At 45.5% G+C, this 26,453-nt stretch overlaps 3 protein-coding genes across 4 annotated transcripts in view; 2 read left to right on the forward strand and 1 right to left on the reverse strand.

Moving 5' to 3' along the window:
- LOC125723239 (pantothenate kinase 3-like) overlaps nucleotides 1-26,453 on the forward strand; it is a 113,440-nt gene that overhangs the window by 68,268 nt on the left and 18,719 nt on the right. The gene's annotated exons all lie outside the window — the stretch shown is intronic.
- Nucleotides 16,832-17,921, forward strand: LOC125723209 (uncharacterized protein C18orf19 homolog A-like). Its single transcript, XM_048999619.1, has 3 exons — nucleotides 16,832-17,160; nucleotides 17,528-17,639; nucleotides 17,751-17,921. The coding sequence occupies exons 1-3, from the start codon at nucleotides 16,832-16,834 to the stop codon at nucleotides 17,919-17,921; spliced, it is 612 nt and encodes a 203-aa protein (XP_048855576.1).
- LOC125723211 (uncharacterized protein C18orf19 homolog A-like) lies at nucleotides 22,063-23,152 on the reverse strand. The gene is made up of 3 exons (XM_048999620.1): nucleotides 22,824-23,152; nucleotides 22,345-22,456; nucleotides 22,063-22,233 (listed from the first exon to the last, which is right to left on the reverse strand). Exons 1-3 carry the CDS (start codon nucleotides 23,150-23,152, stop codon nucleotides 22,063-22,065), a joined length of 612 nt encoding a protein of 203 aa, XP_048855577.1.

Genomic DNA, 26,453 nt, shown 5'->3' on the forward strand with positions numbered 1-26,453 from the left:
TAATTCACACGATAATATTTCAGCCTGACGACGTTACATTTTTAGCTCTACAAACATGGCGACATTTTGTAACGTGTCTTGATGTAAACAAAGTACGTGATCCTTCAAAATAAAAGGACAATCTTCCACAGTAATTTGTAAATTCTTTCATACCTTTCCAAAATGAAGATAACTGACAGAACTGTGTTTTTGTCTGGTCACACTGCACTTTGATGTACTTAGTGAAGCTGCAGTTATATATCTTAGCCTATATACCGTCCGTTGGGAATGGATTTTTGCCACTGCTTAGAAATTTTAATCACTTCTTGTTATCTACTTAATTGTAATCTTTCCACAATTTCCCTAAATTGACTGGCAACCACCAATACATTGTGTGGTGTATACACCCATGATTTCCTTATATTTCTTATCCAGCGTTTAATATTTCAGTGCAAAATACTCTGTACTTGTGCAAAATATTTGTTCTTTGGCGCCTTAGCATTTAACATTGTCTGAGAGATCTTAAAGTTAACATGGACTTGGTTACAAAGAAAACGGAATATTCTTCTATAGAACATTTAATTATCAATGTGTGCATCAAAAATCCCGCTACGCAATTCGCGCACGGGTGAACCATTAATTAACGTACTAACATGTTCATCGTTTTAATCTGGCTTAAATATAAGTTATAAAAGCCAACATATAAACACATAACCAACGTGTGGTGTTGTAATATTCTTTCATTCAAGAATAAGGTGGACCCCAGACTATGGAGGTATATCCAACTTTATCTCGAGAACACGTTGTCACCTAATGAATACACTTTTTAACAGCCATAGATTCACTCACCCGTGTTTACCTTTGCTCAATATATTAATGTTGCCCCCTACAGTCTGGGCTGATTCTTAATATAACATTCCATCATCTACTACATTCCTCCCCCCTTAAGCTAACATATCCCCCTTAACAGTTTTTTTTTTTTTTATAAAGATATATGAACATATAAAACAGAATAAAAACTAGACATCACAATACTGAACCGTACCACCACCTTAGGTTAACCAAGACAAACACAATTGTAGTTAACAATCATAGTCCTTCAAATAACTAGGTTTAGTCACAGTAACTGATTTATTCGGTGGTGCCTCCATTGCTGTCCCTTGGGTTGGAATGTTTGTCGCCGCTGCTTCCATGTTGTGTTCAAGATGTTCTTCTGGAAGACATCCATTCCCCACTGCAGCCGGATTCCCAGAGCATGTCACTGTTTCAGCTGGTGGCGTAGGCCAGACCGGTGGTTCTGTAACTCTAGGAGCTATGACGTCTCTGACTTCCGGTCTAGCCAGTACCTGGTCTACATGTCTACGCACAATGCTACCATCGCCCAACATGACTCTGTAAGACACTGGACCAGTGACTTTCACAATAAAACCTGGTATCCACTTTGGTCCATGACTGAAATTCCCTATAAGTACTGCATCCCCCCCTTGAAAACTTCTCTCTGATCTTTGCTTGTCATGATGTCTCTTTTGTACACCCTGCTTCCGTTGTATCTTAGTTCTAAGGTCAGGATGCACTAAGTCTAGTGTGGATCGTAATCTCCTGCCTTGTAACAGTTCAGCAGGTGATAACCCCGTGGTGGAGTGAGGGGTAATGCGGTAATTAAACAACATTCTAGATATTTTGGTAGTGATGTTCCCTTCACCTGCCTTCCTCATCAATGACTTAAATGTTTGGACAGCCCTCTCCGCACAGCCGTTCGAAGAAGCATGGTAAGGTGCCGAGGTGATGTGATCAGTACCGTTCTTCTCCATGAATTCTTTGAATTCTGCACTCAAAGAACATGAGCCTGGTCTTTCCCAGGTTTATACACTATCTCGTACTCATATGCTCTCAAGGTCACCGCCCATCGTTGAATACGAGGAGATGCCATTTGAGGCACTGCCTTCATCTCATTGAAGAGAGACAGTAGAGGTTTATGGTCTGTACAAATTACAAACTTCCTTCCATATAAATATTTATGGAAGCGCTGAATGCCGAACATTACTGCCAGACCTTCCTTGTCTAGTTGTGAATAATTGGCTTCCGCTGATGTAAGCGTCCGCGACATGAAACCGATGGGTCTCTCCTGCCCATCTGACATGCATTGTGATAGCACAGCCCCCACTCCATAAGGTGATGCATCACAGGACAGAATTAGTGGTTTCTGGCTGTCGTAATGCACTAACACATCCGACGACTGCATGAGTCTTTTAGACTCTTCAAAAGCTCTCTCTTGCTCCTCCGTCCATTCCCATTTGCTGTCTTTCCTTAACAGTTTGTGCAAGGGAAAGAGCAAGGTTGACAAGTTTGGCAAAAACCTATTGTAATAATTCAGCAGGCCCAGGTACGCTCTGAGTTCTGATACATTTGCTGGTGCTGGGGCCTTCTGTATTGCCAATACCTTGTCTGGGATGGGGTGGAGCCCCGAGGCATCCACCTGGTGTCCTAGGAACTCTGCCTTCTGTTCCATGAAGGCACACTTGTTACGCTTTAAATGAAGGCCTGCCTCTCGTAGCCGTCTCAAGACCTCGTTCAACGTTTCCAGATGCTCCCGGTCACTCTGTCCTGTCAGCATAATGTCATCTAAATAAACAGCGACATTAGGGATTCCTGCAACCAGACTCTCCATCATTCGTTGGAAAATTGCTGGACTGGAGGAAACGCCGAATGGAAGGCGATTCACCTGGAAAAGCCATTTGTGCGTGTTAATAGTGACATATGGCTTGGACCCCTCATCCAGAGTGACTTGTTGATATGCATGACTCAGGTCGAGTTTACTAAACTTTCCACCTCCTGTCAACTTCTCAAATAAGTCTTCCAATTTTGGTATCGGATACTGTTCAAGCTTGGAGACTAGGTTCACGGTGAGCTTGTAGTCTCCACAGATGCGCACAGACTTATCTGGTTTCAACACTGGCACTATTGGTGCTGCCCACTCTGAAAACTTCACTGGCTCAATTATGCCCAGTTTTGTAATCATGTAATCAATGTAATCATTACAATGTAAACATACTGTAATGTAATCAACACAATGTAATCAACTGAGTATCTATTTGCACCTTTTGTTAGTCTGAGTTTCTGTTAGCTACTTTATGTTAGTCCTGAATCTATGAATATTCACTTTTATTGACGTATATTTTATTACTATGTTAAAGGACAAATATATTATCAACCTTTTAGTTAGACAATGTGTAAAAGGCTGAAACTGCCTAGGTTTTCTACTCAGGGATTCGCCTGAGTTCACCAGAAGTTCACGGCTGAGCATTTAAAAAAAAACGAAGTGGAGCTGCTCGCGTCACCATTATGTTCAGCCGAGAGACCAAACGGTAAAAGAAATGATGGACAAACTTATCACCTAGGGGTGTGGATTAAGGGAAAACAATTATTGTGAATGGCTGAAGGAATGATGATGCTTAAGTGACGAGATATTGTTAAATGATAAGAACTTGTATAAAACAGTACTGGACACACTTTTACGTGCCCAGCCTTGGTTGTAACTTCATTGTTGTAATAAAGACTGAATTCTGGATACTGCACAAACGGACCTCTGACTTCTGATTTGGCGGGGAAGGAGAAAAAAACCACGACATAAATTGGCGTCACGAACAGGATCGGAGAAGAGACCTGGGGAGGCGACCACCTGGCGGAGAACAGGGAGACACCCGTCTGCATTTAAGCGGCGCGCCCTAAACATAGGTAACGAAAGGTTTTTATTATTGTTTAATAGAATAGGGAAATAGAATAGGGAGATGGAGACGGGGGTGTCTCGGGGACATACGCCGCCAGGCAGGGCATCCCGGTAAGGGTACTCGCCGATTAAAAGAACTAAAGATAAGAGAGCTGTTTGTGCAGTGTCCAGTGGGCCCAGTGTGTGTGTGATGTGAGAGAAATCCCTAAAGGAAGGGTCACGTGTGGATATTCCCTCAGAGACAAGCCTTGAAGAAGGGGAAAGTTGACCCTGAGGGCTTGATATACTGTTGCGAGGCGTAGAAGCCTTGAAGGTTTAATAGTGATTTAAAGGTATTGCCCTGAGAGAGGGCCAGTGTTTGTGCTGCAGGTTCTTGGATTAGTGTGAGTCGGAGACATCGCCCTAAGAGAAGGGGGTCTTCTTGTTCTGATAAAGTAAAGGTTGGGTTGCCCTAAGGGAGGGGCCCATGTGTTTCAAGTTGTGGGGGAAGAATGCTGTTATGTCGTGATGCAAAGATATTGCTAAGTTGCTAAGGAATTGTTTTAAGCAAAGGTTATATTGTGTTGCAAATAAAATATTGGTAAAGTAATAAGGCCAGAAAGAGCCTAAGTATTAGAAGTTGTGGGGATTTTAAAGGTCTGCTGGATCAGACTGGTTTTGTTATGCAGAAGTGGGGAAAATGGTCATATATGCAATTTTGGGTTAAATCAGAGAAAAAGCACATATATTTTTGACGGATAAGTTGAGTGATAAGGTGCATAAAGAAGAAATAAGTACCCCAGAGGTAAAACCGCTTAGGAGACTAAAATTAAAAAGGGATCAATCAAGCAGGGGACTGGATAGAGCATTTGTGCATTTTTATAAAAAATCATTTATAGTAGTGGAAGTGCAGGTAGGTGAGTCTAGAATTTTGACAAATCTCAAAATAAAGTTTTTGAATCAAATGTGATTAGAAGATTCTACGGACTATAGAGACTAAGTTTAGAGATAAAGGGTATTAAAGCACATCTTTGTGAGAGAACAACAGGTCATAGACAAGAGGTTTTATGACTTCCCATGGAATTAGGGAGTTTAACAGAGAAAGCGTGAGGAGGCTCGTGTGCACGGTGAACAGACAAACGTAAAATCAGGCTGAAAAAAAGAGAGAAGGGAGGCTTTGGTATATGTGTGCTCATAGATAATTGGGTGCAACATTAAGAGTAAGTAGAAAATAATTTAGAGTCAGTGACACTTTAAGGTGAAGTAGGTTCAGTCAGGGAGAAAATTCTTATTAAGGAAAAGAAAGGAAAACAATAGAACACGGGTTGGCTGTGAGGAAATTTGTTAATTTTTATATCAGACAGGAAAACAGCCTACGTGACAGTAGAGTGGAGGAAAGCAGTAAAACGAAGGGCCCAGTAAAGGCAGCAGACACACCAGTACAGCAGTTGGGGAGGGAGCACCCCCTGCTTAAAACAAAGATAGAAAAGATGTCTAAAAAGTGGGAGAATAGAACAAAGGCTCTGGTAACTAAGTAGCCTAAAGGGGGCACATGGGATGTAGCAGTGAGGAGATGGAGACTCTGATAAAGTATCATAAGGCTAATAAGAGCACAGAAAGGCGTAAAAAGAAAAGGCATAAGGAACTGGAGGTTTTGAGGTTGTTTAAAGTAAAGGGAGAAACCTGGAGAAGGGACCAGAAAGCAATGAGAAAGGCACTAAGCGAGAAAGAAGAGATGAGGCAGGAAGGAATATGGCCACCGTCTTATCAAAGGCAGTACCCGTTAGTGGAAGCCCCACCTCCTTCATACAAGAGTCAGTTTCCAGTAATAGAGGGGAAGGTAGAATTCAAAGGTGAGGTGACACAGAAGGATGAAGGAAGGGAGCAGAAAGGAACGGCAAGTTGTCTAGATGGATACAGGGAAGTGAGTGCATTGCTGCGGCAGGCCGTGGAAGAAGGACTGTGAGGAAATGAGCCTATAACAGAAGGCCAGGTATGTGGGTCTGAGAAAAAAGGAAGTGCTAAAAAGGTGGGGAATGGAGTAAGTAGTGGTAGTGATGCAGAAGGGCTGATGCACCTGCTGGACACCCCTAACCCTCCATTTAAAGGATGGAGTCAGTTTCAGGAGAAGGAGATAGAAACGGAGAGTGAGGAAGGAGTAGAGGATAGAGTAGTGAGAAGCAGGAGGGCTGTAAGGCCCCCCCCCCCCCCCCCCCCAAGGTACACCAGGTACTCCGATGCTTCCGTTAATGGTGAAAGGAGCACAGACACAGTATGTGCCGTGGGCAGGACAGGATCTGGAGGGCCTGCTTCTCAGACTCCCAGTTCTGGCAGAATGGGCCGGAAAGTAGATAAAAGCATTAGAGGAGGTAACTATGGGTCGGCTCCTGGCGATAGGGGACATAAAGGCAGTTATGGCTCGCGCTTTGGGGGTGGATGCAATGGAGAGACTGCTGCGAAGCAGTGGCCTGGCAGTGGCGACAGGGACTCCTGTGAATGATGCATGTCCCTTTGATGGTTACCGCGCTAACCTCTGGCACCAGCTGCGATGTTTCCTCCACGGCTGAGTGTGGTTGAAATGAAGGTGGAGCCCATAAAGGAGGGGGAGAGCCCTGCTGCCTATCTGCAAGCTCAAGAAAAGCGGTGGCGCACTGAGACAGAGCAGGACCTGCAGAATCCGGCATTCAGAGGTCTGTACCGGAGGGCACTGCAGGACGCGCTCCCTAAGCCAGTGAGAAGCAGGCTAAGGCAAGTTGTGGGACTTATTACTATGCCTGAGCAGCAGTACCGTGAGCAGCTGATTCACGCTATTGACTTGTGCAGAGTGGAGGAGGACTCTGCTAAAGAGCGTGAGAGGGAACTGACAAAGAAACTGAATCAGATGCAGCTGGAGGAGCTGACCGCTAAAAAGAAAAAAGTCCAGGCACCAGTGGTCTCTCCGGACCCCAGCCCCCGGGCAGCTGGCAGTCTCCTGTCGCTGGGGCCCCTCAGAACACTAATTGGCCTTCTCTCCCTGATTGGAATAGAGCGAATAGATATGATAGGTGGGGGGGTGACCAGAGAGCACCTGATTTCCCACAAATTAGATGATCCCAGTCTATGGGAACACTGGGGAACAGGCCACTTCAGCTAGTGTGCTGGAACTGTAACCAGCCCGGACACACCACTAGAGTCCGCCCAATTCTACCCTTTCAGGGGGTGAACCCGAGACGCCCTATGGGCCCGGTTAATCCAGGAGGCTCTGTAGGTCCAATGCCAAATAGAGGCAGGGGTGGCAATCTGCAGTTGCAGAATAACAGACCACGGGGTCCGATCAACCCGTGGGCCCAGGGACGTTTATTCTAGGGGTGCCCAGAGAATCCTAAAGGGGGACCTCAGATGCCAATGTTGAGTAAGGGGTCTGAGGCTGAGCCGATGCTGCAGGTTCAAATAAATGGCAAAGTAATACCAATGATGATAGACACTGGAGCCACCTACACTTGTGTAGGACTAAAAGATGCCAGTCATATCCCCCAGTCCGCTGAGAAGGTTAGGACCATAGGATTCTCGGGACAAGTGCAGCATATTCCTAAATCTGCTCCAGTGGAGATTAAGATAGGGGACAAAAATGTAAATATGCCCATACTAATATCAGAGCACACCCCAGTGAATGTTAGGCAGAGATGCTTTGTGTCAGCTGCAGATAGAAATAAAATGTACAGAGGGGGGTGTAGAGGTGCTCAGTGGACAGTACAGCCTTATGCGACGAAATTTGTTGTTCCATAGAGGGCAGTGTAGTTTATATGGGATTGACGATATTACTGGAAAAATTTGGGAAATTTTAGAACAGTGGGGCCCATTTATATAGGAACAATATAGCAATAGGTTAAATTGGACACAGGAAAAACATATTTGTTTATTGCGATGGAGAAAAGTCTGTGATCCTGAAGTAAAGGGTGAGTAGGATCAGCTGATAGAGTCTCTGCCTGGCCGGGAGAAAGAAAGGATGTGCATGATAACAGACGGGATAATATTAGGCCCTGAGGGAGTAGCCATCCCGATACTGAAAACGGGAATAGTGGGAGAATGGTACAACATACCAGACACAGAGCCCCACATAGCGGTGGCTTTTAATCAGTCTATGCTGGATCTGGGAAAAATGATGCGGCGAGCAAAGCCGGTGGTTTGGGCGCCGACGGTGCATGAAGGCGTGCAGGCAGCGGCAGGAGAAAAGCTGTTGAGGATTCAGGGGAGTGCAAAGGTTGTAGGTGATTTGAAGTTAGACAACAGAGATTCGTGGCTGTGGAGCATGATAGGAGTACAGTGTGATGCAAAAGAAAGTACAGAGGAATGCTGGCAGGAAATGGAAAGAGAAGTGCCTGAGCAGGTGTGGACTGCTCATTATACAGATGTAGGCCTAGTAAATTCAGCTAGCCCAGTGGAAATTTATCTTAAACCAGGGTGCACACCACCCTGGAAAAACCAGTACCCCTTGAAACCTGAGGCCGAGGAAGGTATAAGGGAAACAATAAAGGGATTACTGGATTCAGGGGTGTTGTTGCCTACCATTAGCTGCTGCAACACCCCCCTCTTGCCTGTGCCAAAGGCAGGAGGTGAAAAGTGGAGGCTGGTACATGATTTGCGTGCAGTAAATGAGGTAGTGGAGGATCAGACAGCAGAAGTTCCCAATCCACACACACTGCTGACAAATGTGCCCCCCAATGCAAAATGGTTTACAGTTGTGGATTTGTGTTCAGTGTTTTTCAGTGTGCCCCTTGCAGAACAGTCACAGTTTCTGTTCGCTTTCACCTACAGGGGTCAGCAGTATACCTACATGAGGATGCCACGGGGATTTAAGCATTCGCTGCATGTTTTTAATCAGGTGCTTAAGGCAGACTTAGATGGACTGAATTTAAAAAGTACAGTGATACAGTATGTGGATGATCTATTGTTGTGTGCTGAAACGCTGGCAGACTGCCACCAAGACTCAGTGCAGTTGCTGAAGGTCTTGGCGAAAGGGGGGCATAAGGTGTCCAAGGCCAAATTGCAGTACTGCCAAGAGCAGGTTACGTACTTGGGGCGTGAGGAAAGCTATAGCAGCAGAACAGCTAAAGGGGATCACTAAGGCTCTGTAGCCTATGACTGTGTCACAGATGCTGACTTTTTTAGGGATGACAGGATTCAGCATGGACTGGATTGAGGACTATGCTGTGAAGGTGGCACCATTGTGGGCACTGATAAGAGGAGGGCCACACTAATTTGAAGGCCTCCTTAATTTGGACAAATGAGGCCTCAGTATCATTTGAATCTATCAAGCAGGAGCTACAGAATGCACCTGCTCTGGGCCTCCCAGACTACAGCAAGCCATTTTATCTGTATGTCGGGAACAGGAAGGACAGCTTTGGGACAGCCCTGCTGACTCAGGACTTGTGTCCTGGCAGACGGAAGCAGCCATTGGCATACTACAGCATGAAGCTGGACAATGTGGCTCAGGGATACCCACCCTGTTTCCAGGGAGTGGTGGCTGCCTGTTTAGGCTATGAAAAGGCCACTGCCATCACAATGGGTTATCCATTGACAATTTATACTTCACATAAGGTGGTGGACCTTAATGACAAAGGCAAATTTGTGTTGACCCCAGCAAGGCAGCTAGCGTACTTTGCATTTCTCTCTTACCCGAATGTGACAATAAAGCGCTGCACTACAGTAAACCCTGCAGACAGCATTCCCCTGGAGGATGAGGGGCAGCCACATGAGTGTGTGGCAGAGTCTTTGGTTTACACTAAACTGAGACCAGACTTGGAGAGTTCTCCCATTGAAAATAGCGAGATGGTGTTGTTTGTGGACGGCTCATGTTGGAGAGATGGGGACGCCTTGAAGGCTGGGTTTGCTGTAGTTCAGGCACAGGGTGATGATTTTTACACTCTCGTTTCAGGGCCAGCGGCACAGCCATGTTCCACTCAATTGGCGGAGCTAGGGGCTTTGGCTGAGGCGTGCCGGCGAGGACAACATAAGACGGTTACAATCTACACAGACTCTGCATACGCACACGGTGTATGCCATCTGTTTGGAGCAGTCTGGAAGCAAAGGGGGTTTCGCAAAAGTGATGGGTCCCCCATTCAGCATTATAATCAGATTTTGGAGTTGCTACACGCAATGATGCGTCCTAAGCGTTTGGCTATTGTTAAGTGTCAGGCCCACCGCAGAGGTCGTGATTTTGTTATTCAAGGAAATGCGGCCGCTGATGTGGCAGCCAGGGCAGCTGCCCAGGTCAGGACTGCTCATCTTTTGCCTATGGTGACTGTAGAGCCGGACCTTACTGTTTCTGATCTGGTGGCCCTGCAGGAGTGTGCGGGCCCCTATGAGGCCTCTGTGTGGCTAAAAAGGGGGGCCTCTAAGGATGCTAATGGTCTGTATTGCAACCATGAGGGACTTTTGGCTGCACCTCTGTCTCTGGTGAACATTTTGATAACAGATGCGCATGGTCTTGACCATTGCGCAAGGAGGGAGGTGTTACGGAAAATTACACGACAAGGTTTCTGGGCACCTCAGATGCAAGCAATGGTGGATGCAAGGTTGTCAGAATGTGAGGTGTGCATTAAGAACAATGTATGCAAAGCACCGGAGGGGGGAGCGAGGCTGGGCGACGAGGCCGCGGAGGGGGACCCGCAGGCGATGTCCGACCCGGAGGGCCAGGACCCGCAGGCGCCCCCCGAGCCCCAGCGCAGGCGACGGACGGCGAGCCAGGGGGCAGGGCGGGAGGGATCCTAGCCCGGCGTCTGTGTCCCCTCCCCTTATGGGACACGGACAGGAAGCCTCGCGGCCGGGGCCGGGCTCGCCGGGGTGAGGGCACCAGAGTCACCAGCAGGGTCCCCGAGGGGTCCCACTCAAGCTCCTCCACCTCCGAAGAGGGAGGAGCTTCGGTGGAGTCCTCAGGGACTACCTCGGGAACTAGGGCCGAAGGGATTGGAGAGGGATCGGGAGCTGGAGTCACAAAGGAAAGGGGATTAGGAACGGGGCCAGGGACCGGAGCTGCAGGCTGCTGCAGCGGGGGCACCTGCCCGGGAGCTGCAGGCTGGGGGAGCGCCTCGGGCGTGGGCGCTGTAGCTGCAGGCTGGGGGAGTGCCTCGGGCGTGGGCGCTGGAGCTGCTGCAGGCGGAGGGGGCGCCGCTGGAGCTGCTGCAGGCGGAGGGGGCGCCTCGGAAGCTGCTGCAGGCGGAGGGGGCGCTGCAGGATCCGCTGCAGGCTGAGGGAGTTGAGCTGTCTGCGCAGTGGACAGCAGAGGCGGCTGCTCCGGTTGCGCAGGAGGCTGCGTAGGAGGCTGCGCAGGCGGCTGTGCAGGCGGCTGTTCCGGTTGCACAGGGGGCAGCGAAGGCGGCTGCCCGGGCTGCCCTGGAGGCAGTAGAGGCAGCTGCTCGGGTGGTGCAGGCGGCGGGACCGGTAGGTCCCGTGAGGGCAGTTTGGGTACGGCCCCTTTAAGATGTCGGGGCACTCACGGAATCGCGTCTCGTACAGGACCGCCCCCCTTATTGGCCAGCCGCTCAGGCCGGAAGTTATACCGCTCCAAGGGAGGCGGTAGCTCCGTGGCGGCGAGGAGCTGAGCTGCGATGGTGACTTCCAGGTCGGCCAGGGAGTCCTCTCGTTCCCTGGTCGGAAGAGAAGCGGGGAGGAGCGTACATGCTCCCAGAGCGATCATGGGGGCGGTCGCTGGCTTCCTTTTCTTCTTCCTCCTGGCCATCACGGCGTTCGCGGAGGGTTGCTCCCTCTCCGCTAGAACGGAAGGCGGGGGAGCCACCTCCGCAACGCTGGGTGCGTCCAATCCCAACCTCTTTACCGTCAGTCTTTGGACGAGCTGGTAGAGGTGGGAACGCACTTCCTCCAGGCATTTCCCGTCCCCCGCAGGGGACATAGTCAGCAGGAGGTCGCAGCTATGGGTGGCTAGGTCCATCGCGACGGGGTCCTCCATCACGTCGGGCTGGCTAAGCCAATAGTGGGTCTCATGCAGCAGACCGAGCCGATCGTTCGTGGTCTGCCGCTCTGCCTCTTTGGTTAGTTCTGTCATTCTGTCACGCGACGTGTGTGCAGGTAAGGCTCACGGACAGGCAGGCAGGCAAGGAAGCAGGCAAGACAGGCAAGGTACGGGGAAAACGGGGATTTAATAATACTACGGGGAGCAGGAAACATCAGACGCCAACTAACATCAATGACAGACAATGGGAACAGGTCAGACCAGGACTTAAATACACAGGACTTAATCAAAATAACTAGACACAGCTGGGTACAATAGGGAACGAACACGTGGGTAAGCAGGGGGGCGTAGCACACACGAGGAGCGGACGGGCCGGGCATCACAGAAGGATCCAATGTATACAGTATATAGATGCGATTGGCCAGCCGAGGGGCATTCCAGAGAAATATAAGGCGAGAAGTGAGATAGCTGCTGATTTCGAATGAATATTTATTTGGCCTACTCCTAACAAAAATGTGGAATGGATAAATTATTTGTACTATAATCAGCAGAGGTTTACCAACTATACTCAGGAGGCACTCGCATCTCTGGGGGAGCAGCTTCAGGCCACCAGTCTGATGACCTGTCAGAACAGGATGGCCCTGGATTGGCTCCTGGCAGAAAAAGGGGGAGTGTGTGTGCTGTTTGGGGATCAGTGCTGTACGTTTATTCCTAATAATACAGCCCCGGATGGTTCCTTTACTGAGGCTATGAGAAAGTTGCAGGGGTTACAGGATGAGATGGCAAGTAATGCAGGACAACATGACGGGTTGTTTGACTGGTGGTATGATATGTGGGGAAATTGGCAGCAAGCCCTTATGAAAGCACTCTGTGTGGGTGCTGTGCTCATTTTTGCTCTGCTACTAATCTTTTGTTGTGTAGTTCCTCTTGTTCGCTCCCTAGTGGGGAGAGCACTGTCCCGGCAGGTGACTATAGCTGCAATGTCTAGAGTGGTAGGAGGACCGTTTGGAGCGGCATCCTCCTGGACCAACACGGAAACGGATGGCGACATAGACACCTTGGATGCAGTCCTGTCCATAGCTGAAGTTCGGCCGTTCTGTGTGTGAATACCTGCAGCATGCCTGCCTCCCACGACATCTGGGATTTTTTCTGATTAGGACAGACTGTCCGTTATAATTGTCTGCAATGTTATTAGTTAACCTTTTACTTATCTTTGTATTACATATATCTGTTTTTGTATTGGGTTTGTAATAGACTTTGTAGTCCTGCTGTATATGCAATATATCCAGGGGAGGTCATTGTATGGCGATCCTCCCCTCCCTTCCTGATGTACCCCCTGTGCTGCTGTTGGTTGATTCTCAGTGTTAGTAGTTTGTGAGCCATGCCTGCCATGGACCCCGAAGGGGGGCCGTGCCTGTGGCGGACTGGGAGTGGAATTTCCCTAGCCTGGATGGACAGGATTATGTGTGGGACTCCTTGGAGTCACAAAGGGGGGAAATATATGGAATATTATTTAGCACTATATAACGTAGAATACAAGTATTATGATATTATTAAAAAGTATGCCAAATATCCATGGTGTAATCATTACAATGTAAACATTATAATGTAATCAACACAATGTAATCAACTGAGTATGTATTGCACCTTTTGTTTCTGTTAGCTACTTTATGTTAGTCCTGAACCTATGAATATTCACTTTTATTAACGTATATTTTAACACTATGTTAAAGGACAAATACACTGCGTTCCAAATTATTATGCAAAAAGTGTTTAGGAGTGATAAGGTAAGATTTTTTTTGTTTGTCAGTTGAACTCATGGATGGTGATATGTGTCGGAGCTCTTTATATCACTGAAAGCAGTTGCAGACACCTGTGCTAATTAGTTTGGCAGGTGTGTCCAATTAAAGGCAACACTACTTAAGAAGGCTGTCCCACATTATTAAGCAGCCTACATTTTCAACCAAAATGGGAAAGAAAAAGGACCTGTCGGCTGCTGAGAAGCAACAAATTGTTGAGTGTTTAGGTCAAGGCATGACAACAATCAACATTGCCAAGACATTTCATCGCGATCATCGCACAATCAAGAAGTATGTAGCTGATTCAGAGCACACACGTGTGTGTGCTGATAAGGGAAAAGAGCAGCTGCAAAAATGCCTTGTCTTAGCAGCAGACAAGTTTTTGAAGCTGCTGGTGCCTCCAACGTGCCCCGAACAACAAGATGCAGGGTCCTCCAGAGGTTTGCAGCTGTGTGCGTAAGCCATCCTTTCTACCTCCCCTATCCACTGCACACAAGCAGAAACGGCTTCAGTGGGCCAAACAATACATGAAGACTGACTTCAAAACTGTTTTGTTCACCGATGAGTGCCATGCAACCCTCGATGGTCCAGATGGATGGAGTGGTGGATGGCTGGTTGATGGCCACCCCATGCAAACAAGGCTACGGCGCCAACAAGGAGGAGGTGGAGTAATGTTTTGGGCTGGAATCATGGGGAGAGAGATTGTCGGCCCCTTTAGGATCCCTGACGGGGTAAAAATGACATCCATAAAGTATGTGGAGTTTCTCAAAGCGCAGTTCCTGCCATGGTTCAAAAAGAAGAACCGTGCATTCCGCAGCAAGATCATTTTCATGCATGATAATGCACCGTCTCATGCTGCAAAGAACACATCTGCATCTCTGGCTGCTATGGGCATAAAAGGGGACAAACTTATGGCGTGGCCCTCATCCTCCCCTGACCTCAACCCTATTGTGAACCTCTGGAGCATCATCAAAAGGAGGGTCTATGATGGTGGGAGGCAGTTCACATCTAAGCAACAGCTCTGGAAGGCTATTCTGTCCTCATGCAAACCAATTGAAGCAGATACCATCCAAAACCTGACAAATTCAATGGATGGGAGAGTTCAGAAGCTCCTTTCTAACAAGGGGTCCTATGTGCAAATGCAACATCACCTATAATAAAGTTTTGACTTGAATACTGTTTGATTTCAGTTTGTAATAACCTGCTAATGCTTATAATTTCACAACTGACCATTTTTTGTTCTTTATAAAAATGAAAAGTTTGGAAACTCTGTTGTGCATAATAATTTGGAACGTGCATTTTGAGTGTTTTATTTTTTAAAAAATATACTGTTATCGTTGGGCAGTTTGTTCAAAAACCTTTCAATTGTACTCTAATAGTTGATGACTGAAATTACAATGACTGCAATTCATATAGGTAATTTGGAAAATTTAAGAAAAACATGTTTTGCATAATAATTTGGAACGCAATGTATATTATCAACCTTTTAGTTAGACAATGTGTAAAAGGCTGAAACTGCCAAGGTTTACTACTGAAGGAAGGGATTCGCCTGAGTTCACCAGAAGTTCACGGCTGAGCATTTTTAAAATACCAAGTGGAGCTGCTCACACCACCATTATGTTCAGCCGAGAGACCAAACGGTAAAAGAAATGATGGACAAATTTATCACCTAGGGGTGTGGATTAAGGGAAAAAACAATTATTGTGAATGGCTGAAGGAATGATGATGCTTAAGTGACGAGATATTGTTAAATGATAAGAACTTGTATAAAGATTGGTGTAAAACAGTACTGGACACACTTTTACGTGTCTGGCCTTGATTGTAACTTCATCCATCCATCCATCCATTTTCCAAACCGCTTATCCTATTGGGTCGCGGGGGGTCCGGAGCCTATCCAGGAAGCAATGGGCACGAGGCTGGGAACAACCCAGGATGGGGGGCCAGCCCATCGCAGGGCACACTCACACACCATTCACTCACACATACGGGCAATTTAGCAACTCCAATTAGCCTCAGTATGTTTTTGGACTGTGGGGGGAAACCGGAGTACCCGGAGGAAACCCCACGACGACATGGGGAGAACATGCAAACTCCACACACATGTGACCCAGGCGGATATTCAAACCCAGGTACCAGAGGTGTGAGGCAACAGTGCTAACCACTGCGCCACCATGCCGCCCCGATTGTAACTTCATTGTTGCAATAAAGACTGAATTTTGGATACTGCACAAGCGGACCTCTGACTTCTGATTTGGCGGGGAAGGAGAAAAAAAACCACGACAGAATTTTCCTGTGGACTCTCCTTTTGGATTTCGCTAGATTACCCTTACTGGACTGGTTGCTTTGGATTTACCTGCTCTCCCGGTGAGTTGCCCTGTTTTGACTGTTATCTTTTGTCTGCCTGTTTGATTTTGCTTATTTGTTCAGTAAATGCCCCGTTTGTGTTTTTATGGATGTGTCTGTACTTGTGCACCATTGCCTGTCCTGACAAACGGTAAAGGTGTATCATCATGATACAAACATGAGATCAGTATTTAACTTGTGTGTTTCATTACTTGTTCCGTCAGTAGTTCTTGTGTATTTCATTACTTGTTCCGTCAGTAGTTCTTTCATTAATTCACAAAGATTTACTGAATTAGCAGTTATAGTGACAAATACAGTAACTCGATTCATTAATGATGAACGAATGTGAGATTAGTATGAAGGCCTACTTAGACTTAGGTTGTGTTTAATTAATACATGAGTAATAGCATAATACTACATTTTTTATGCCCCCTCAACTAAAGTGCTTTGTTCCGTAATGCAGAGGAGGTAATCAGACTACCAGGTAATGATTACTATTTACTAGATCTCTACTAGATAGTCAACGGAAGTAATGGATTGAAACAAAACATTTTGCGTAAGACTGATTATTACCCTTCCTTATACAGTTCAAATAAGGGATTTATTCGACAGCATCGTCCTGAGTGCTGATGTTTGGGGCACAAGGTGAAGCAGGCAGTTACAGCAGTCATCTACGACACCAGATCAGGAAAAGAAAAATGAAATTCATGATTTCGAGATGACTCTGATATCGACTATCGAAGTTAATTTTCTATTTATCGTATTGGCTAAGATTGTCACGCGTCACGCTGTCCCGCTGAGGTGCGTTTCCAAGCAGATGACATAAATTGCCCCAATTTACGTAGTCAGTAGCGCTATATAAGTTGAGGCACAGTTCTAGAACTCGGATATTTCATCTTCACGCCCATTTAAACCGACGTTTTCTGCAACACGGATCAATTGTGCACTGGCTAGAACTTAAATTCGACATATCTCTCTAGTCTGTCATTTGTACAGTGGAAGAGATTTTTTTGTGACAGTTCCTGCAGGCTTTTGGGTGCAAGTCAGAAAAGCAAAATGCATAAGTTCGTTCGCAACTTAACCCGGCTGCAACAAGTTTCTCTGCGACCCTTGTTTCAGGGCCTATCCCACAGCCCGGTAGCACCCGGACCCTGGACTGGGAAGGGGAGTCCTAGCCTGTGTCATGTGAGCACATCAGCAGTGGCCAGGCAGGACAATGCAGTGCGTCCACAGCAGCCCGAAAACTCAGATCCTTTCCAAGACAAGTCCATCGGGCTGGTCCAACGCTTTAAGAAAACCCTGAAGCAGTATGGGCCAGTCATGATACCTGTGCACCTGGTGACGTCCTCCATCTGGTTCGGGGCGTTTTACTATGCAGCCATGAAGTAAGTGAACCGCAGTTGTGAGGAGGACTTGGAGTCAGTGTCATAGGTTAGAGACAGCACTAGAGGTTTGCATTTGGCTTAACATCAGAGGGCAGGTGGGGCTTCTGGGTTGAGGTCTGACTGTCGTACCTTAAAAAAAGCAGCACAATAGCGATGTGATACCAAGTATGAATGGTTTTGTGTTCTGGAGAGAATGTCTCACAGAAAATAAAGTGTGTTCATGTGTTGTGAGATGGGTAATATGAGTGACTTTGCCATTGGGCCCCAACCCCCAATTGCTTGAGGGACTTGCTTTCTCTCAAAAATATATCTTGTTTGGATAAGAAGCATCTGCTAAGTAAGTAAATGTTTCTGTCTTGATCTGCAGGGGTGTGAATGTGGTCCCCCTACTTGAGCACGTCGGCCTCCCAGAGAAGGTCGTCAAGCTCATGGAGGAATCCCAGAGTGGACATGCCATCACCGCCTTAACCCTATACAAGGTGAGGGTCCCAGCATGCCTGGATGGGGGCTGTTTGTAAGAAGCCCCCAGGTTCTGCGCGAGTGTTTAGGTAAGTGAGCACTTACTGATGTATTCTCTAATAATCTTGTAGATTGCCACTCCAGCCAGGTACACTGCCACACTGGCAGGGACATCCATCGCTGTGAGATATCTGCAGAAACTTGGCTTCATGTCAACTGTGCCCCCAGCCAAGAACAACATGCAGGACAAAGTGGAAGACCCTATGGATCGTGGGTCAGGGAAAATGGATAAAACTAAATAAAGGCTGCAGCAGATCAATGCACACAAATATGTAGGCCTACTATACAATAGTAAAAAAAGACTTTTTGATAACATTTTTGTTTTTTTGTATTGCTTTAAATTAACATGACATGCCAACAAATTAACATACTGCATCTTTAATATTGTGATCATAAATGCATATGATAATTAATAAGCTAATGTCCCCCCTCCCCACACACACACACTCTGACTTTGTACCTGACAGGGCTCCCCATCTACTCTGATTCTGATTTAACCCCTGCCTGAAGTTTAAACTTTAATTGTATTGTATGCATTTAAAGTATACCTATGTCCTACTTACCCACTAAAATACAATAAAACTAATCTCTTTTCAAGGTTAACATGCATTGCACACATTGTTACAGCAAGATTGCAGAGGAGAGCCAAATTAGTAAAAATAATAATATGAAAGATTCGCATTGATAAAATACAAGACACTTCTGTCGCAATATTCTTACTATGCAGGCGCTCCTCTACTTACGAACCTTTAACTTTTGAAATTTCAGACATATCAACGAAGAGGACTGTAAATCCAAATCTTGTTCGTTGGGCACCCGATTCCTCTCCGCAACATCAAAGTTTGTTCTGCACACCAATTCCGCCTAGCATGCCTTCTGGCCACTACTCAGCGTAGCGTCCGTACTCCCAGCATCCTAGTTCTTTGTACTTGTGTATTGGTAAAATGTGCTCTCGAGATCAAAGTTTACTTCGTTTTTGTTGTGAAATATTCTGTGCATCAATTATCCATTTTTGTTTTATGTATCATTAGTAATATGTTTTAGGGTAAGTAAACATGTATTGACTTTATATCATACTGTCATACCCTGGTCGTCCGATCCTCTCGTGTATTTAAGTCTGCATTAAAGTATGTTTCTCCAGTCTGATCATTAACATCTTGATGTTGTTTTCATGTTCCTGAGTATGATTACCTGAAATAAACCCCATGTTCACCTGATTTTGCCAGCTCCTGTGCTGCTTCCCCGCATCGAATGCGTGACAGAATGCTCAGAAATATCCTGTCACACTGACTTAAATACACAAGACTAATTAACACAACTAGAAACAGCTGATGATACGGGGAATCCACACGAGTTAGTGAGGGGGGCGTGGCACACAGGAAGATCGGCATGACCCATACTTACTTATGCATGTAGATTTGAGTACCCTTAAAATGATGTTGAATAAAGACTTATGAACATTTCAAGTTAGGAATGGCTGTTCGGAAAGTATCGCGGTCGTAAGGAGAGGAGCGTCTGTATTTCCACTCAAAATCTTAGAGTAAACATAATGCAAATAAAATAGTCAGCAGTTTTAACCCAGACAAAGCAGTGGATTCTGAAAATATTCAAAATTTCAAAACATAAAACACTACAATGCACAACTTAAAAACTGAGTACAGGAATATGTATAAAAAAACTTTGTGACGTACCTCAAAGGTATAGCGGAGGTCAGCAGGGTAACTAAGGTTCAGCGCATACATGAGAGCAAACAGCATAGCCACACCAAAGGCTACATTTCCCAGGTCTTCCAACACTTTGATGCCTTCAAGGACAATTCCAATTTCATCTGGTTGATCATCTGAAGCATATGTATCTGCATATCTGGCATGATATATGTTACCCTGGTACCTTGGGCGGAGCTTAATTCTCCCCCTCTGACGTCATAAGAGGAAGTGGCGTATCCTAGATTCTGATTGGTCAAGGGTTTATGTCCATATATGGTATCAATACATGCTTATGCCACGTGTTGCCGAAAGGGGGGTTTGGGAGATTAAACTTTAATAGAATAGAAATACATTACATGTATTTATTAATGTGCTTTTTTATGTTACGTTTTTAAGGTATAATAAAACATAGAGCAGGGGCAGGGTGTGGCTCAGTGGGCTAAGCCTGTGCGCCTGTAATCAGAAGGTCGCAGGTTCAAACCCAGCCTCAGCCTGTGGGTCCTTGAGCAAGGCCCTTAACCCCCAGCTCCCTGGGCGGTGCTACAGGTGGCAGCCCTTCGCAGACAACTTCCTCTACGAAAAAAGAGCAAGTTGTGGGAGGCATAAAGACAATTTCCCTACAGGGATCGATAAAGGTGTCAATTATTATTATTAGGATGTTGGCAAGCTAGTGCATACACGTTCAGCGGGGGCGTCCGTCCGGCCCATAGCCGCGTGTTGTTAGTAAGCGCCGCGGCGTATTTTAAAAGAAAGCACACAAATGTTTTAAAGAAGAAAGCACCCAAATATTTTAAAGAAGAAAGCACTTTTTAAAAGTTTTTAAAATGTTTTTGAAGTACGTAGCTAAATACCGCTCACTAGTTCCTGCAGCTATTAAATTAATAATGCGCTGGGTGTATTTGCACGTGGTATAAGCATGTATTGATACTATATATGGACATAAACCCTTGACCAATCAGAATCTAGGATACGCCACTTCCTCTTATGACGTCAGAGGGGGAGAATTAAGCTCCGCCCAAGGTACCAGGGTAACATATATCATGCCAGATATGCAGATACATATGCTTCAGATGATCAACCAGATGAAATTGGAATTGTCCTTGAAGGCATCAAAGTGTTGGAAGACCTTGGAAGTGTAGCTTTTGGTGTGGCTATGCTGTTTGCTCTCGTATGCGCTGAACCTTAGTTACCCTACTGACCTCCGCTATACCTTTGAGGTACGTCACAAAGTTTTTTTATACATATTCCTGTACTCAGTTTTTAAGTTGTGCATTGTAGTGTTTTATGTTTTGAAATTTTGAATATTTTCAGAATCCACTGCTTTGTCTGGGTTAAAACTGCTGACTATTTTATTTGCATTATGTTTACTCTAAGATTTTGAGTGGAAATACAGACACTCCTCTCCTTACGACCGCGATACGTTCCGAACAGCCATTCCTAACTTGAAATGTTCATAAGTCTTTATTCAACATCATTTTAAGGGTACTCAAATCTACATGCATAAGTAAGTATGGGTCATGCTGATCTTCCTGTGTGCCACGCCCCCCTCACTAACTCGTGTGGATTCCCCGTATCATCAGCTGTTTCTAGTTGTGTTAATTAGTCTTGTGTATTTAAGTCAGTGTGACAGGATATTTCTGAGCATTCTGTCACGCATTCGATGCGGGGAAGCAGCACAGGAGCAGCACAGGAGCTGGCAAAATCAGGTGAACATGGGGTTTATTTTAGGTAATCATACTCAGGAACATGAAAACAACATCAAGATGTTAATGATCAGACTGGAGAAACATACTTTAATGCAGACTTAAATACATGAGAGGATCGGACGACCGGGGTATGACAGTATGATATAAAGTCAATACATGTTTACTTACCCTAAAACATATTACTAATGATACATAAAGCAAAAATGGATAATTGATGCACAGAATATTTCACAACAAAAACGAAGTAAACTTTGATCTCGAGAGCACATCTTACCAATACACAAGTACAAAGAACTAGGATGCTGGGAGTACGGACGCTACGCTGAGTAGTGGCCAGAAGGCATGCTAGGCGGAATTGGTGTGCAGAACAAACTTTGATGTTGCGGAGAGGAATCGGGTGCCCAACGAACAAGATTTGGATTTACAGTCCTCTTCGTTGATATGTCTGAAATTTCAAAAGTTAAAGGTTCGTAAGTAGAGGAGCGCCTGCATAGTAAGAATATTGCGACAGAAGTGTCTTGTATTTTATCAATGCGAATCTTTCATATTATTATTTTTACTAATTTGGCTCTCCTCTGCAATCTTGCTGTAACAATGTGTGCAATGCATGTTAACCTTGAAAAGAGATTAGTTTTATTGTATTTTAGTGGGTAAGTAGGACATAGGTATACTTTAAATGCATACAATACAATTAAAGTTTAAACTTCAGGCAGGGGTTAAATCAGAATCAGAGTAGATGGGGAGCCCTGTCAGGTACAAAGCCAGAGTGTGTGTGTGTGGGGAGGGGGGACATTAGCTTATTAATTATCATATGCATTTATGATCACAATATTAAAGATGCAGTATGTTCATTTGTTGGCATGTCATGTTAATTTAAAGCAATACAAAAAAACAAAAATGTTATCAAAAAGTCTTTTTTTACTATTGTATAGTAGGCCTACATATTTGTGTGCATTGATCTGCTGCAGCCTTTATTTAGTTTTATCCATTTTCCCTGACCCACGATCCATAGGGTCTTCCACTTTGTCCTGCATGTTGTTCTTGGCTGGGGGCACAGTTGACATGAAGCCAAGTTTCTGCAGATATCTCACAGCGATGGATGTCCCTGCCAGTGTGGCAGTGTACCTGGCTGGAGTGGCAATCTACAAGATTATTAGAGAATACATCAGTAAGTGCTCACTTACCTAAACACTCGCGCAGAACCTGGGGGCTTCTTACAAACAGCCCCCATCCAGGCATGCTGGGACCCTCACCTTGTATAGGGTTAAGGCGGTGATGGCATGTCCACTCTGGGATTCCTCCATGAGCTTGACGACCTTCTCTGGGAGGCCGACGTGCTCAAGTAGGGGGACCACATTCACACCCCTGCAGATCAAGACAGAAACATTTACTTACTTAGCAGATGCTTCTTATCCAAACAAGATATATTTTTGAGAGAAAGCAAGTCCCTCAAGCAATTGGGGGTTGGGGCCCAATGGCAAAGTCACTCATATTACCCATCTCACAACACATGAACACACTTTATTTTCTGTGAGACATTCTCTCCAGAACACAAAACCATTCATACTTGGTATCACATCGCTATTGTGCTGCTTTTTTTAAGGTACGACAGTCAGACCTCAACCCAGAAGCCCCACCTGCCCTCTGATGTTAAGCCAAATGCAAACCTCTAGTGCTGTCTCTAACCTATGACACTGACTCCAAGTCCTCCTCACAACTGCGGTTCACTTACTTCATGGCTGCATAGTAAAACGCCCCGAACCAGATGGAGGACGTCACCAGGTGCACAGGTATCATGACTGGCCCATACTGCTTCAGGGTTTTCTTAAAGCGTTGGACCAGCCCGATGGACTTGTCTTGGAAAGGATCTGAGTTTTCGGGCTGCTGTGGACGCACTGCATTGTCCTGCCTGGCCACTGCTGATGTGCTCACATGACACAGGCTAGGACTCCCCTTCCCAGTCCAGGGTCCGGGTGCTACCGGGCTGTGGGATAGGCCCTGAAACAAGGGTCGCAGAGAAACTTGTTGCAGCCGGGTTAAGTTGCGAACGAACTTATGCATTTTGCTTTTCTGACTTGCACCCAAAAGCCTGCAGGAACTGTCACAAAAAAATCTCTTCCACTGTACAAATGACAGACTAGAGAGATATGTCGAATTTAAGTTCTAGCCAGTGCACAATTGATCCGTGTTGCAGAAAACGTCGGTTTAAATGGGCGTGAAGATGAAATATCCGAGTTCTAGAACTGTGCCTCAACTTATATAGCGCTACTGACTACGTAAATTGGGGCAATTTATGTCATCTGCTTGGAAACGCACCTCAGCGGGACAGCGTGACGCGTGACAATCTTAGCCAATACGATAAATAGAAAATTAACTTCGATAGTCGATATCAGAGTCATCTCGAAATCATGAATTTCATTTTTCTTTTCCTGATCTGGTGTCGTAGATGACTGCTGTAACTGCCTGCTTCACCTTGTGCCCCAAACATCAGCACTCAGGACGATGCTGTCGAATAAATCCCTTATTTGAACTGTATAAGGAAGGGTAATAATCAGTCTTACGCAAAATGTTTTGTTTCAATCCATTACTTCCGTTGACTATCTAGTAGAGATCTAGTAAATAGTAATCATTACCTGGTAGTCTGATTACCTCCTCTGCATTACGGAACAAAGCACTTTAGTTGAGGGGGCATAAAAAATGTAGTATTATGCTATTACTCATGTATTAATTAAACACAACCTAAGTCTAAGTAGGCCTTCATACTAATCTCACATTCGTTCATCATTAATGAATCGAGTTACTGTATTTGTCACTATAACTGCTAATTCAGTAAATCTTTGTGAATTAATGAAAGAACTACTGACGGAACAAGTAATGAAACACACAAGTTAAATACTGATCTCATGTTTGTATCATGATGATACATCTTTACCGTTTGTCAGGACAGGCAACGGTGCACAAGTACAGACACATCCATAAAAACACAAACGGGGCATTTACTGAACAAATAAGCAAAATCAAACAGGCAGACAAAAGATAACAGTTAAAACAGGGCAACTCACCGGGAGAGCAGGTAAATCCAAAGCAACCAGTCCAGTAAGTGTAATCTAGCGAAATCCAAAAGGAGAGTCCACAGGAAAATTCTGTCGTGGTTTTTTTTCTCCTTCCCCGCCAAATCAGAAGTCAGAGGTCCGCTTGTGCAGTATCCAAAATTCAGTCTTTATTGCAACAATGAAGTTACAATCAAGGCCGGACACGTAAAAGTGTGTCCAGTACTGTTTTACACCAATTTTTATACAAGTTCTTATCATTTAACAATATCTCGTCACTTAAGCATCATCATTCCTTCAGCCATTCACAATAATTGTTTTTTCCCTTAATCCACACCCCTAGGTGATAAATTTATCCATCATTTCTTTTACCGTTTGGTCTCTCGGCTGAACATAATGGTGGCGTGAGCAGCTCCACTTGGTTTTTTAAAAATGCTCAGCCGTGAACTTCTGGTGAACTCAGGCGAATCCCTTCCTTCAGTAGTAAACCTTGGCAGTTTCAGCCTTTTACACATTGTCTAACTAAAAGGTTGATAATATACATTGCGTTCCAAATTATTATGCAAAACATCCATCCATCCATCCATTTTCCAAACCGCTTATCCTATTGGGTCGCGGGGGGCCCGGAGCCTATCCCGGAAGCAATGGGCACGAGGCTGGGAACAACCAAGGATGGGGGGCCAGCCCATCGCAGGGCACACTCACACACCATTCACTCTCACATGCATTCCTACGGGCAAGTTAGCAAGTCCAATTAGCCTCAGCATGTTTTTGGACTGTGGGGGGAAACCGGAGTACCCGGAGGAAACCCCACGACGACATGGGGAGAACATGCAAACTCCGCACACATGTGACCCAGGTGGAGATTTGAACCCGGGTCCCAGAGGTGTGAGGCAACAGTGCTAACCACTGCACCACCATGCCGCCCCTATGCAAAACATGTTTTTCTTAAATTTTCCAAATTACCTATATGAATTGCAGTCATTGTAATTTCAGTCATCAACTATTAGAGTACAATTGAAAGGTTTTTGAACAAACTGCCCAACGATAACAGTATATTTTTTAAAAAATAAAACACTCAAAATGCACGTTCCAAATTATTATGCACAACAGAGTTTCCAAACTTTTCATTTTTATAAAGAACAAAAAATGGTCAGTTGTGAAATTATAAGCATTAGCAGGTTATTACAAACTGAAATCAAACAGTATTCAAGTCAAAACTTTATTATAGGTGATGTTGCATTTGCACATAGGACCCCTTGTTAGAAAGGAGCTTCTGAACTCTCCCATCCATTGAATTTGTCAGGTTTTGGATGGTATCTGCTTCAATTGGTTTGCATGAGGACAGAATAGCCTTCCAGAGCTGTTGCTTAGATGTGAACTGCCTCCCACCATCATAGACCCTCCTTTTGATGATGCTCCAGAGGTTCACAATAGGGTTGAGGTCAGGGGAGGATGAGGGCCACGCCATAAGTTTGTCCCCTTTTATGCCCATAGCAGCCAGAGATGCAGATGTGTTCTTTGCAGCATGAGACGGTGCATTATCATGCATGAAAATGATCTTGCTGCGGAATGCACGGTTCTTCTTTTTGAACCATGGCAGGAACTGCGCTTTGAGAAACTCCACATACTTTATGGATGTCATTTTTACCCCGTCAGGGATCCTAAAGGGGCCGACAATCTCTCTCCCCATGATTCCAGCCCAAAACATTACTCCACCTCCTCCTTGTTGGCGCCGTAGCCTTGTTTGCATGGGGTGGCCATCAACCAGCCATCCACCACTCCATCCATCTGGGCCATCGAGGGTTGCATGGCACTCATCGGTGAACAAAACAGTTTTGAAGTCAGTCTTCATGTATTGTTTGGCCCACTGAAGCCGTTTCTGCTTGTGTGCAGTGGATAGGGGAGGTAGAAAGGATGGCTTATGCACACAGCTGCAAACCTCTGGAGGACCCTGCATCTTGTTGTTCGGGGCACGTTGGAGGCACCAGCAGCTTCAAAAACTTGTCTGCTGCTAAGACAAGGCATTTTTGCAGCTGCTCTTTTCCCTTATCAGCACACACACGTGTGTGCTCTGAATCAGCTACATACTTCTTGATTGTGCGATGATCGCGATGAAATGTCTTGGCAATGTTGATTGTTGTCATGCCTTGACCTAAACACTCAACAATTTGTTGCTTCTCAGCAGCCGACAGGTCCTTTTTCTTTCCCATTTTGGTTGAAAATGTAGGCTGCTTAATAATGTGGGACAGCCTTCTTAAGTAGTGTTGCCTTTAATTGGACACACCTGCCAAACTAATTAGCACAGGTGT

This window comes from Brienomyrus brachyistius, unplaced genomic scaffold, assembly GCF_023856365.1.
Source record: "Brienomyrus brachyistius isolate T26 unplaced genomic scaffold, BBRACH_0.4 scaffold46, whole genome shotgun sequence".
NCBI lineage: Eukaryota > Metazoa > Chordata > Actinopteri > Osteoglossiformes > Mormyridae > Brienomyrus > Brienomyrus brachyistius.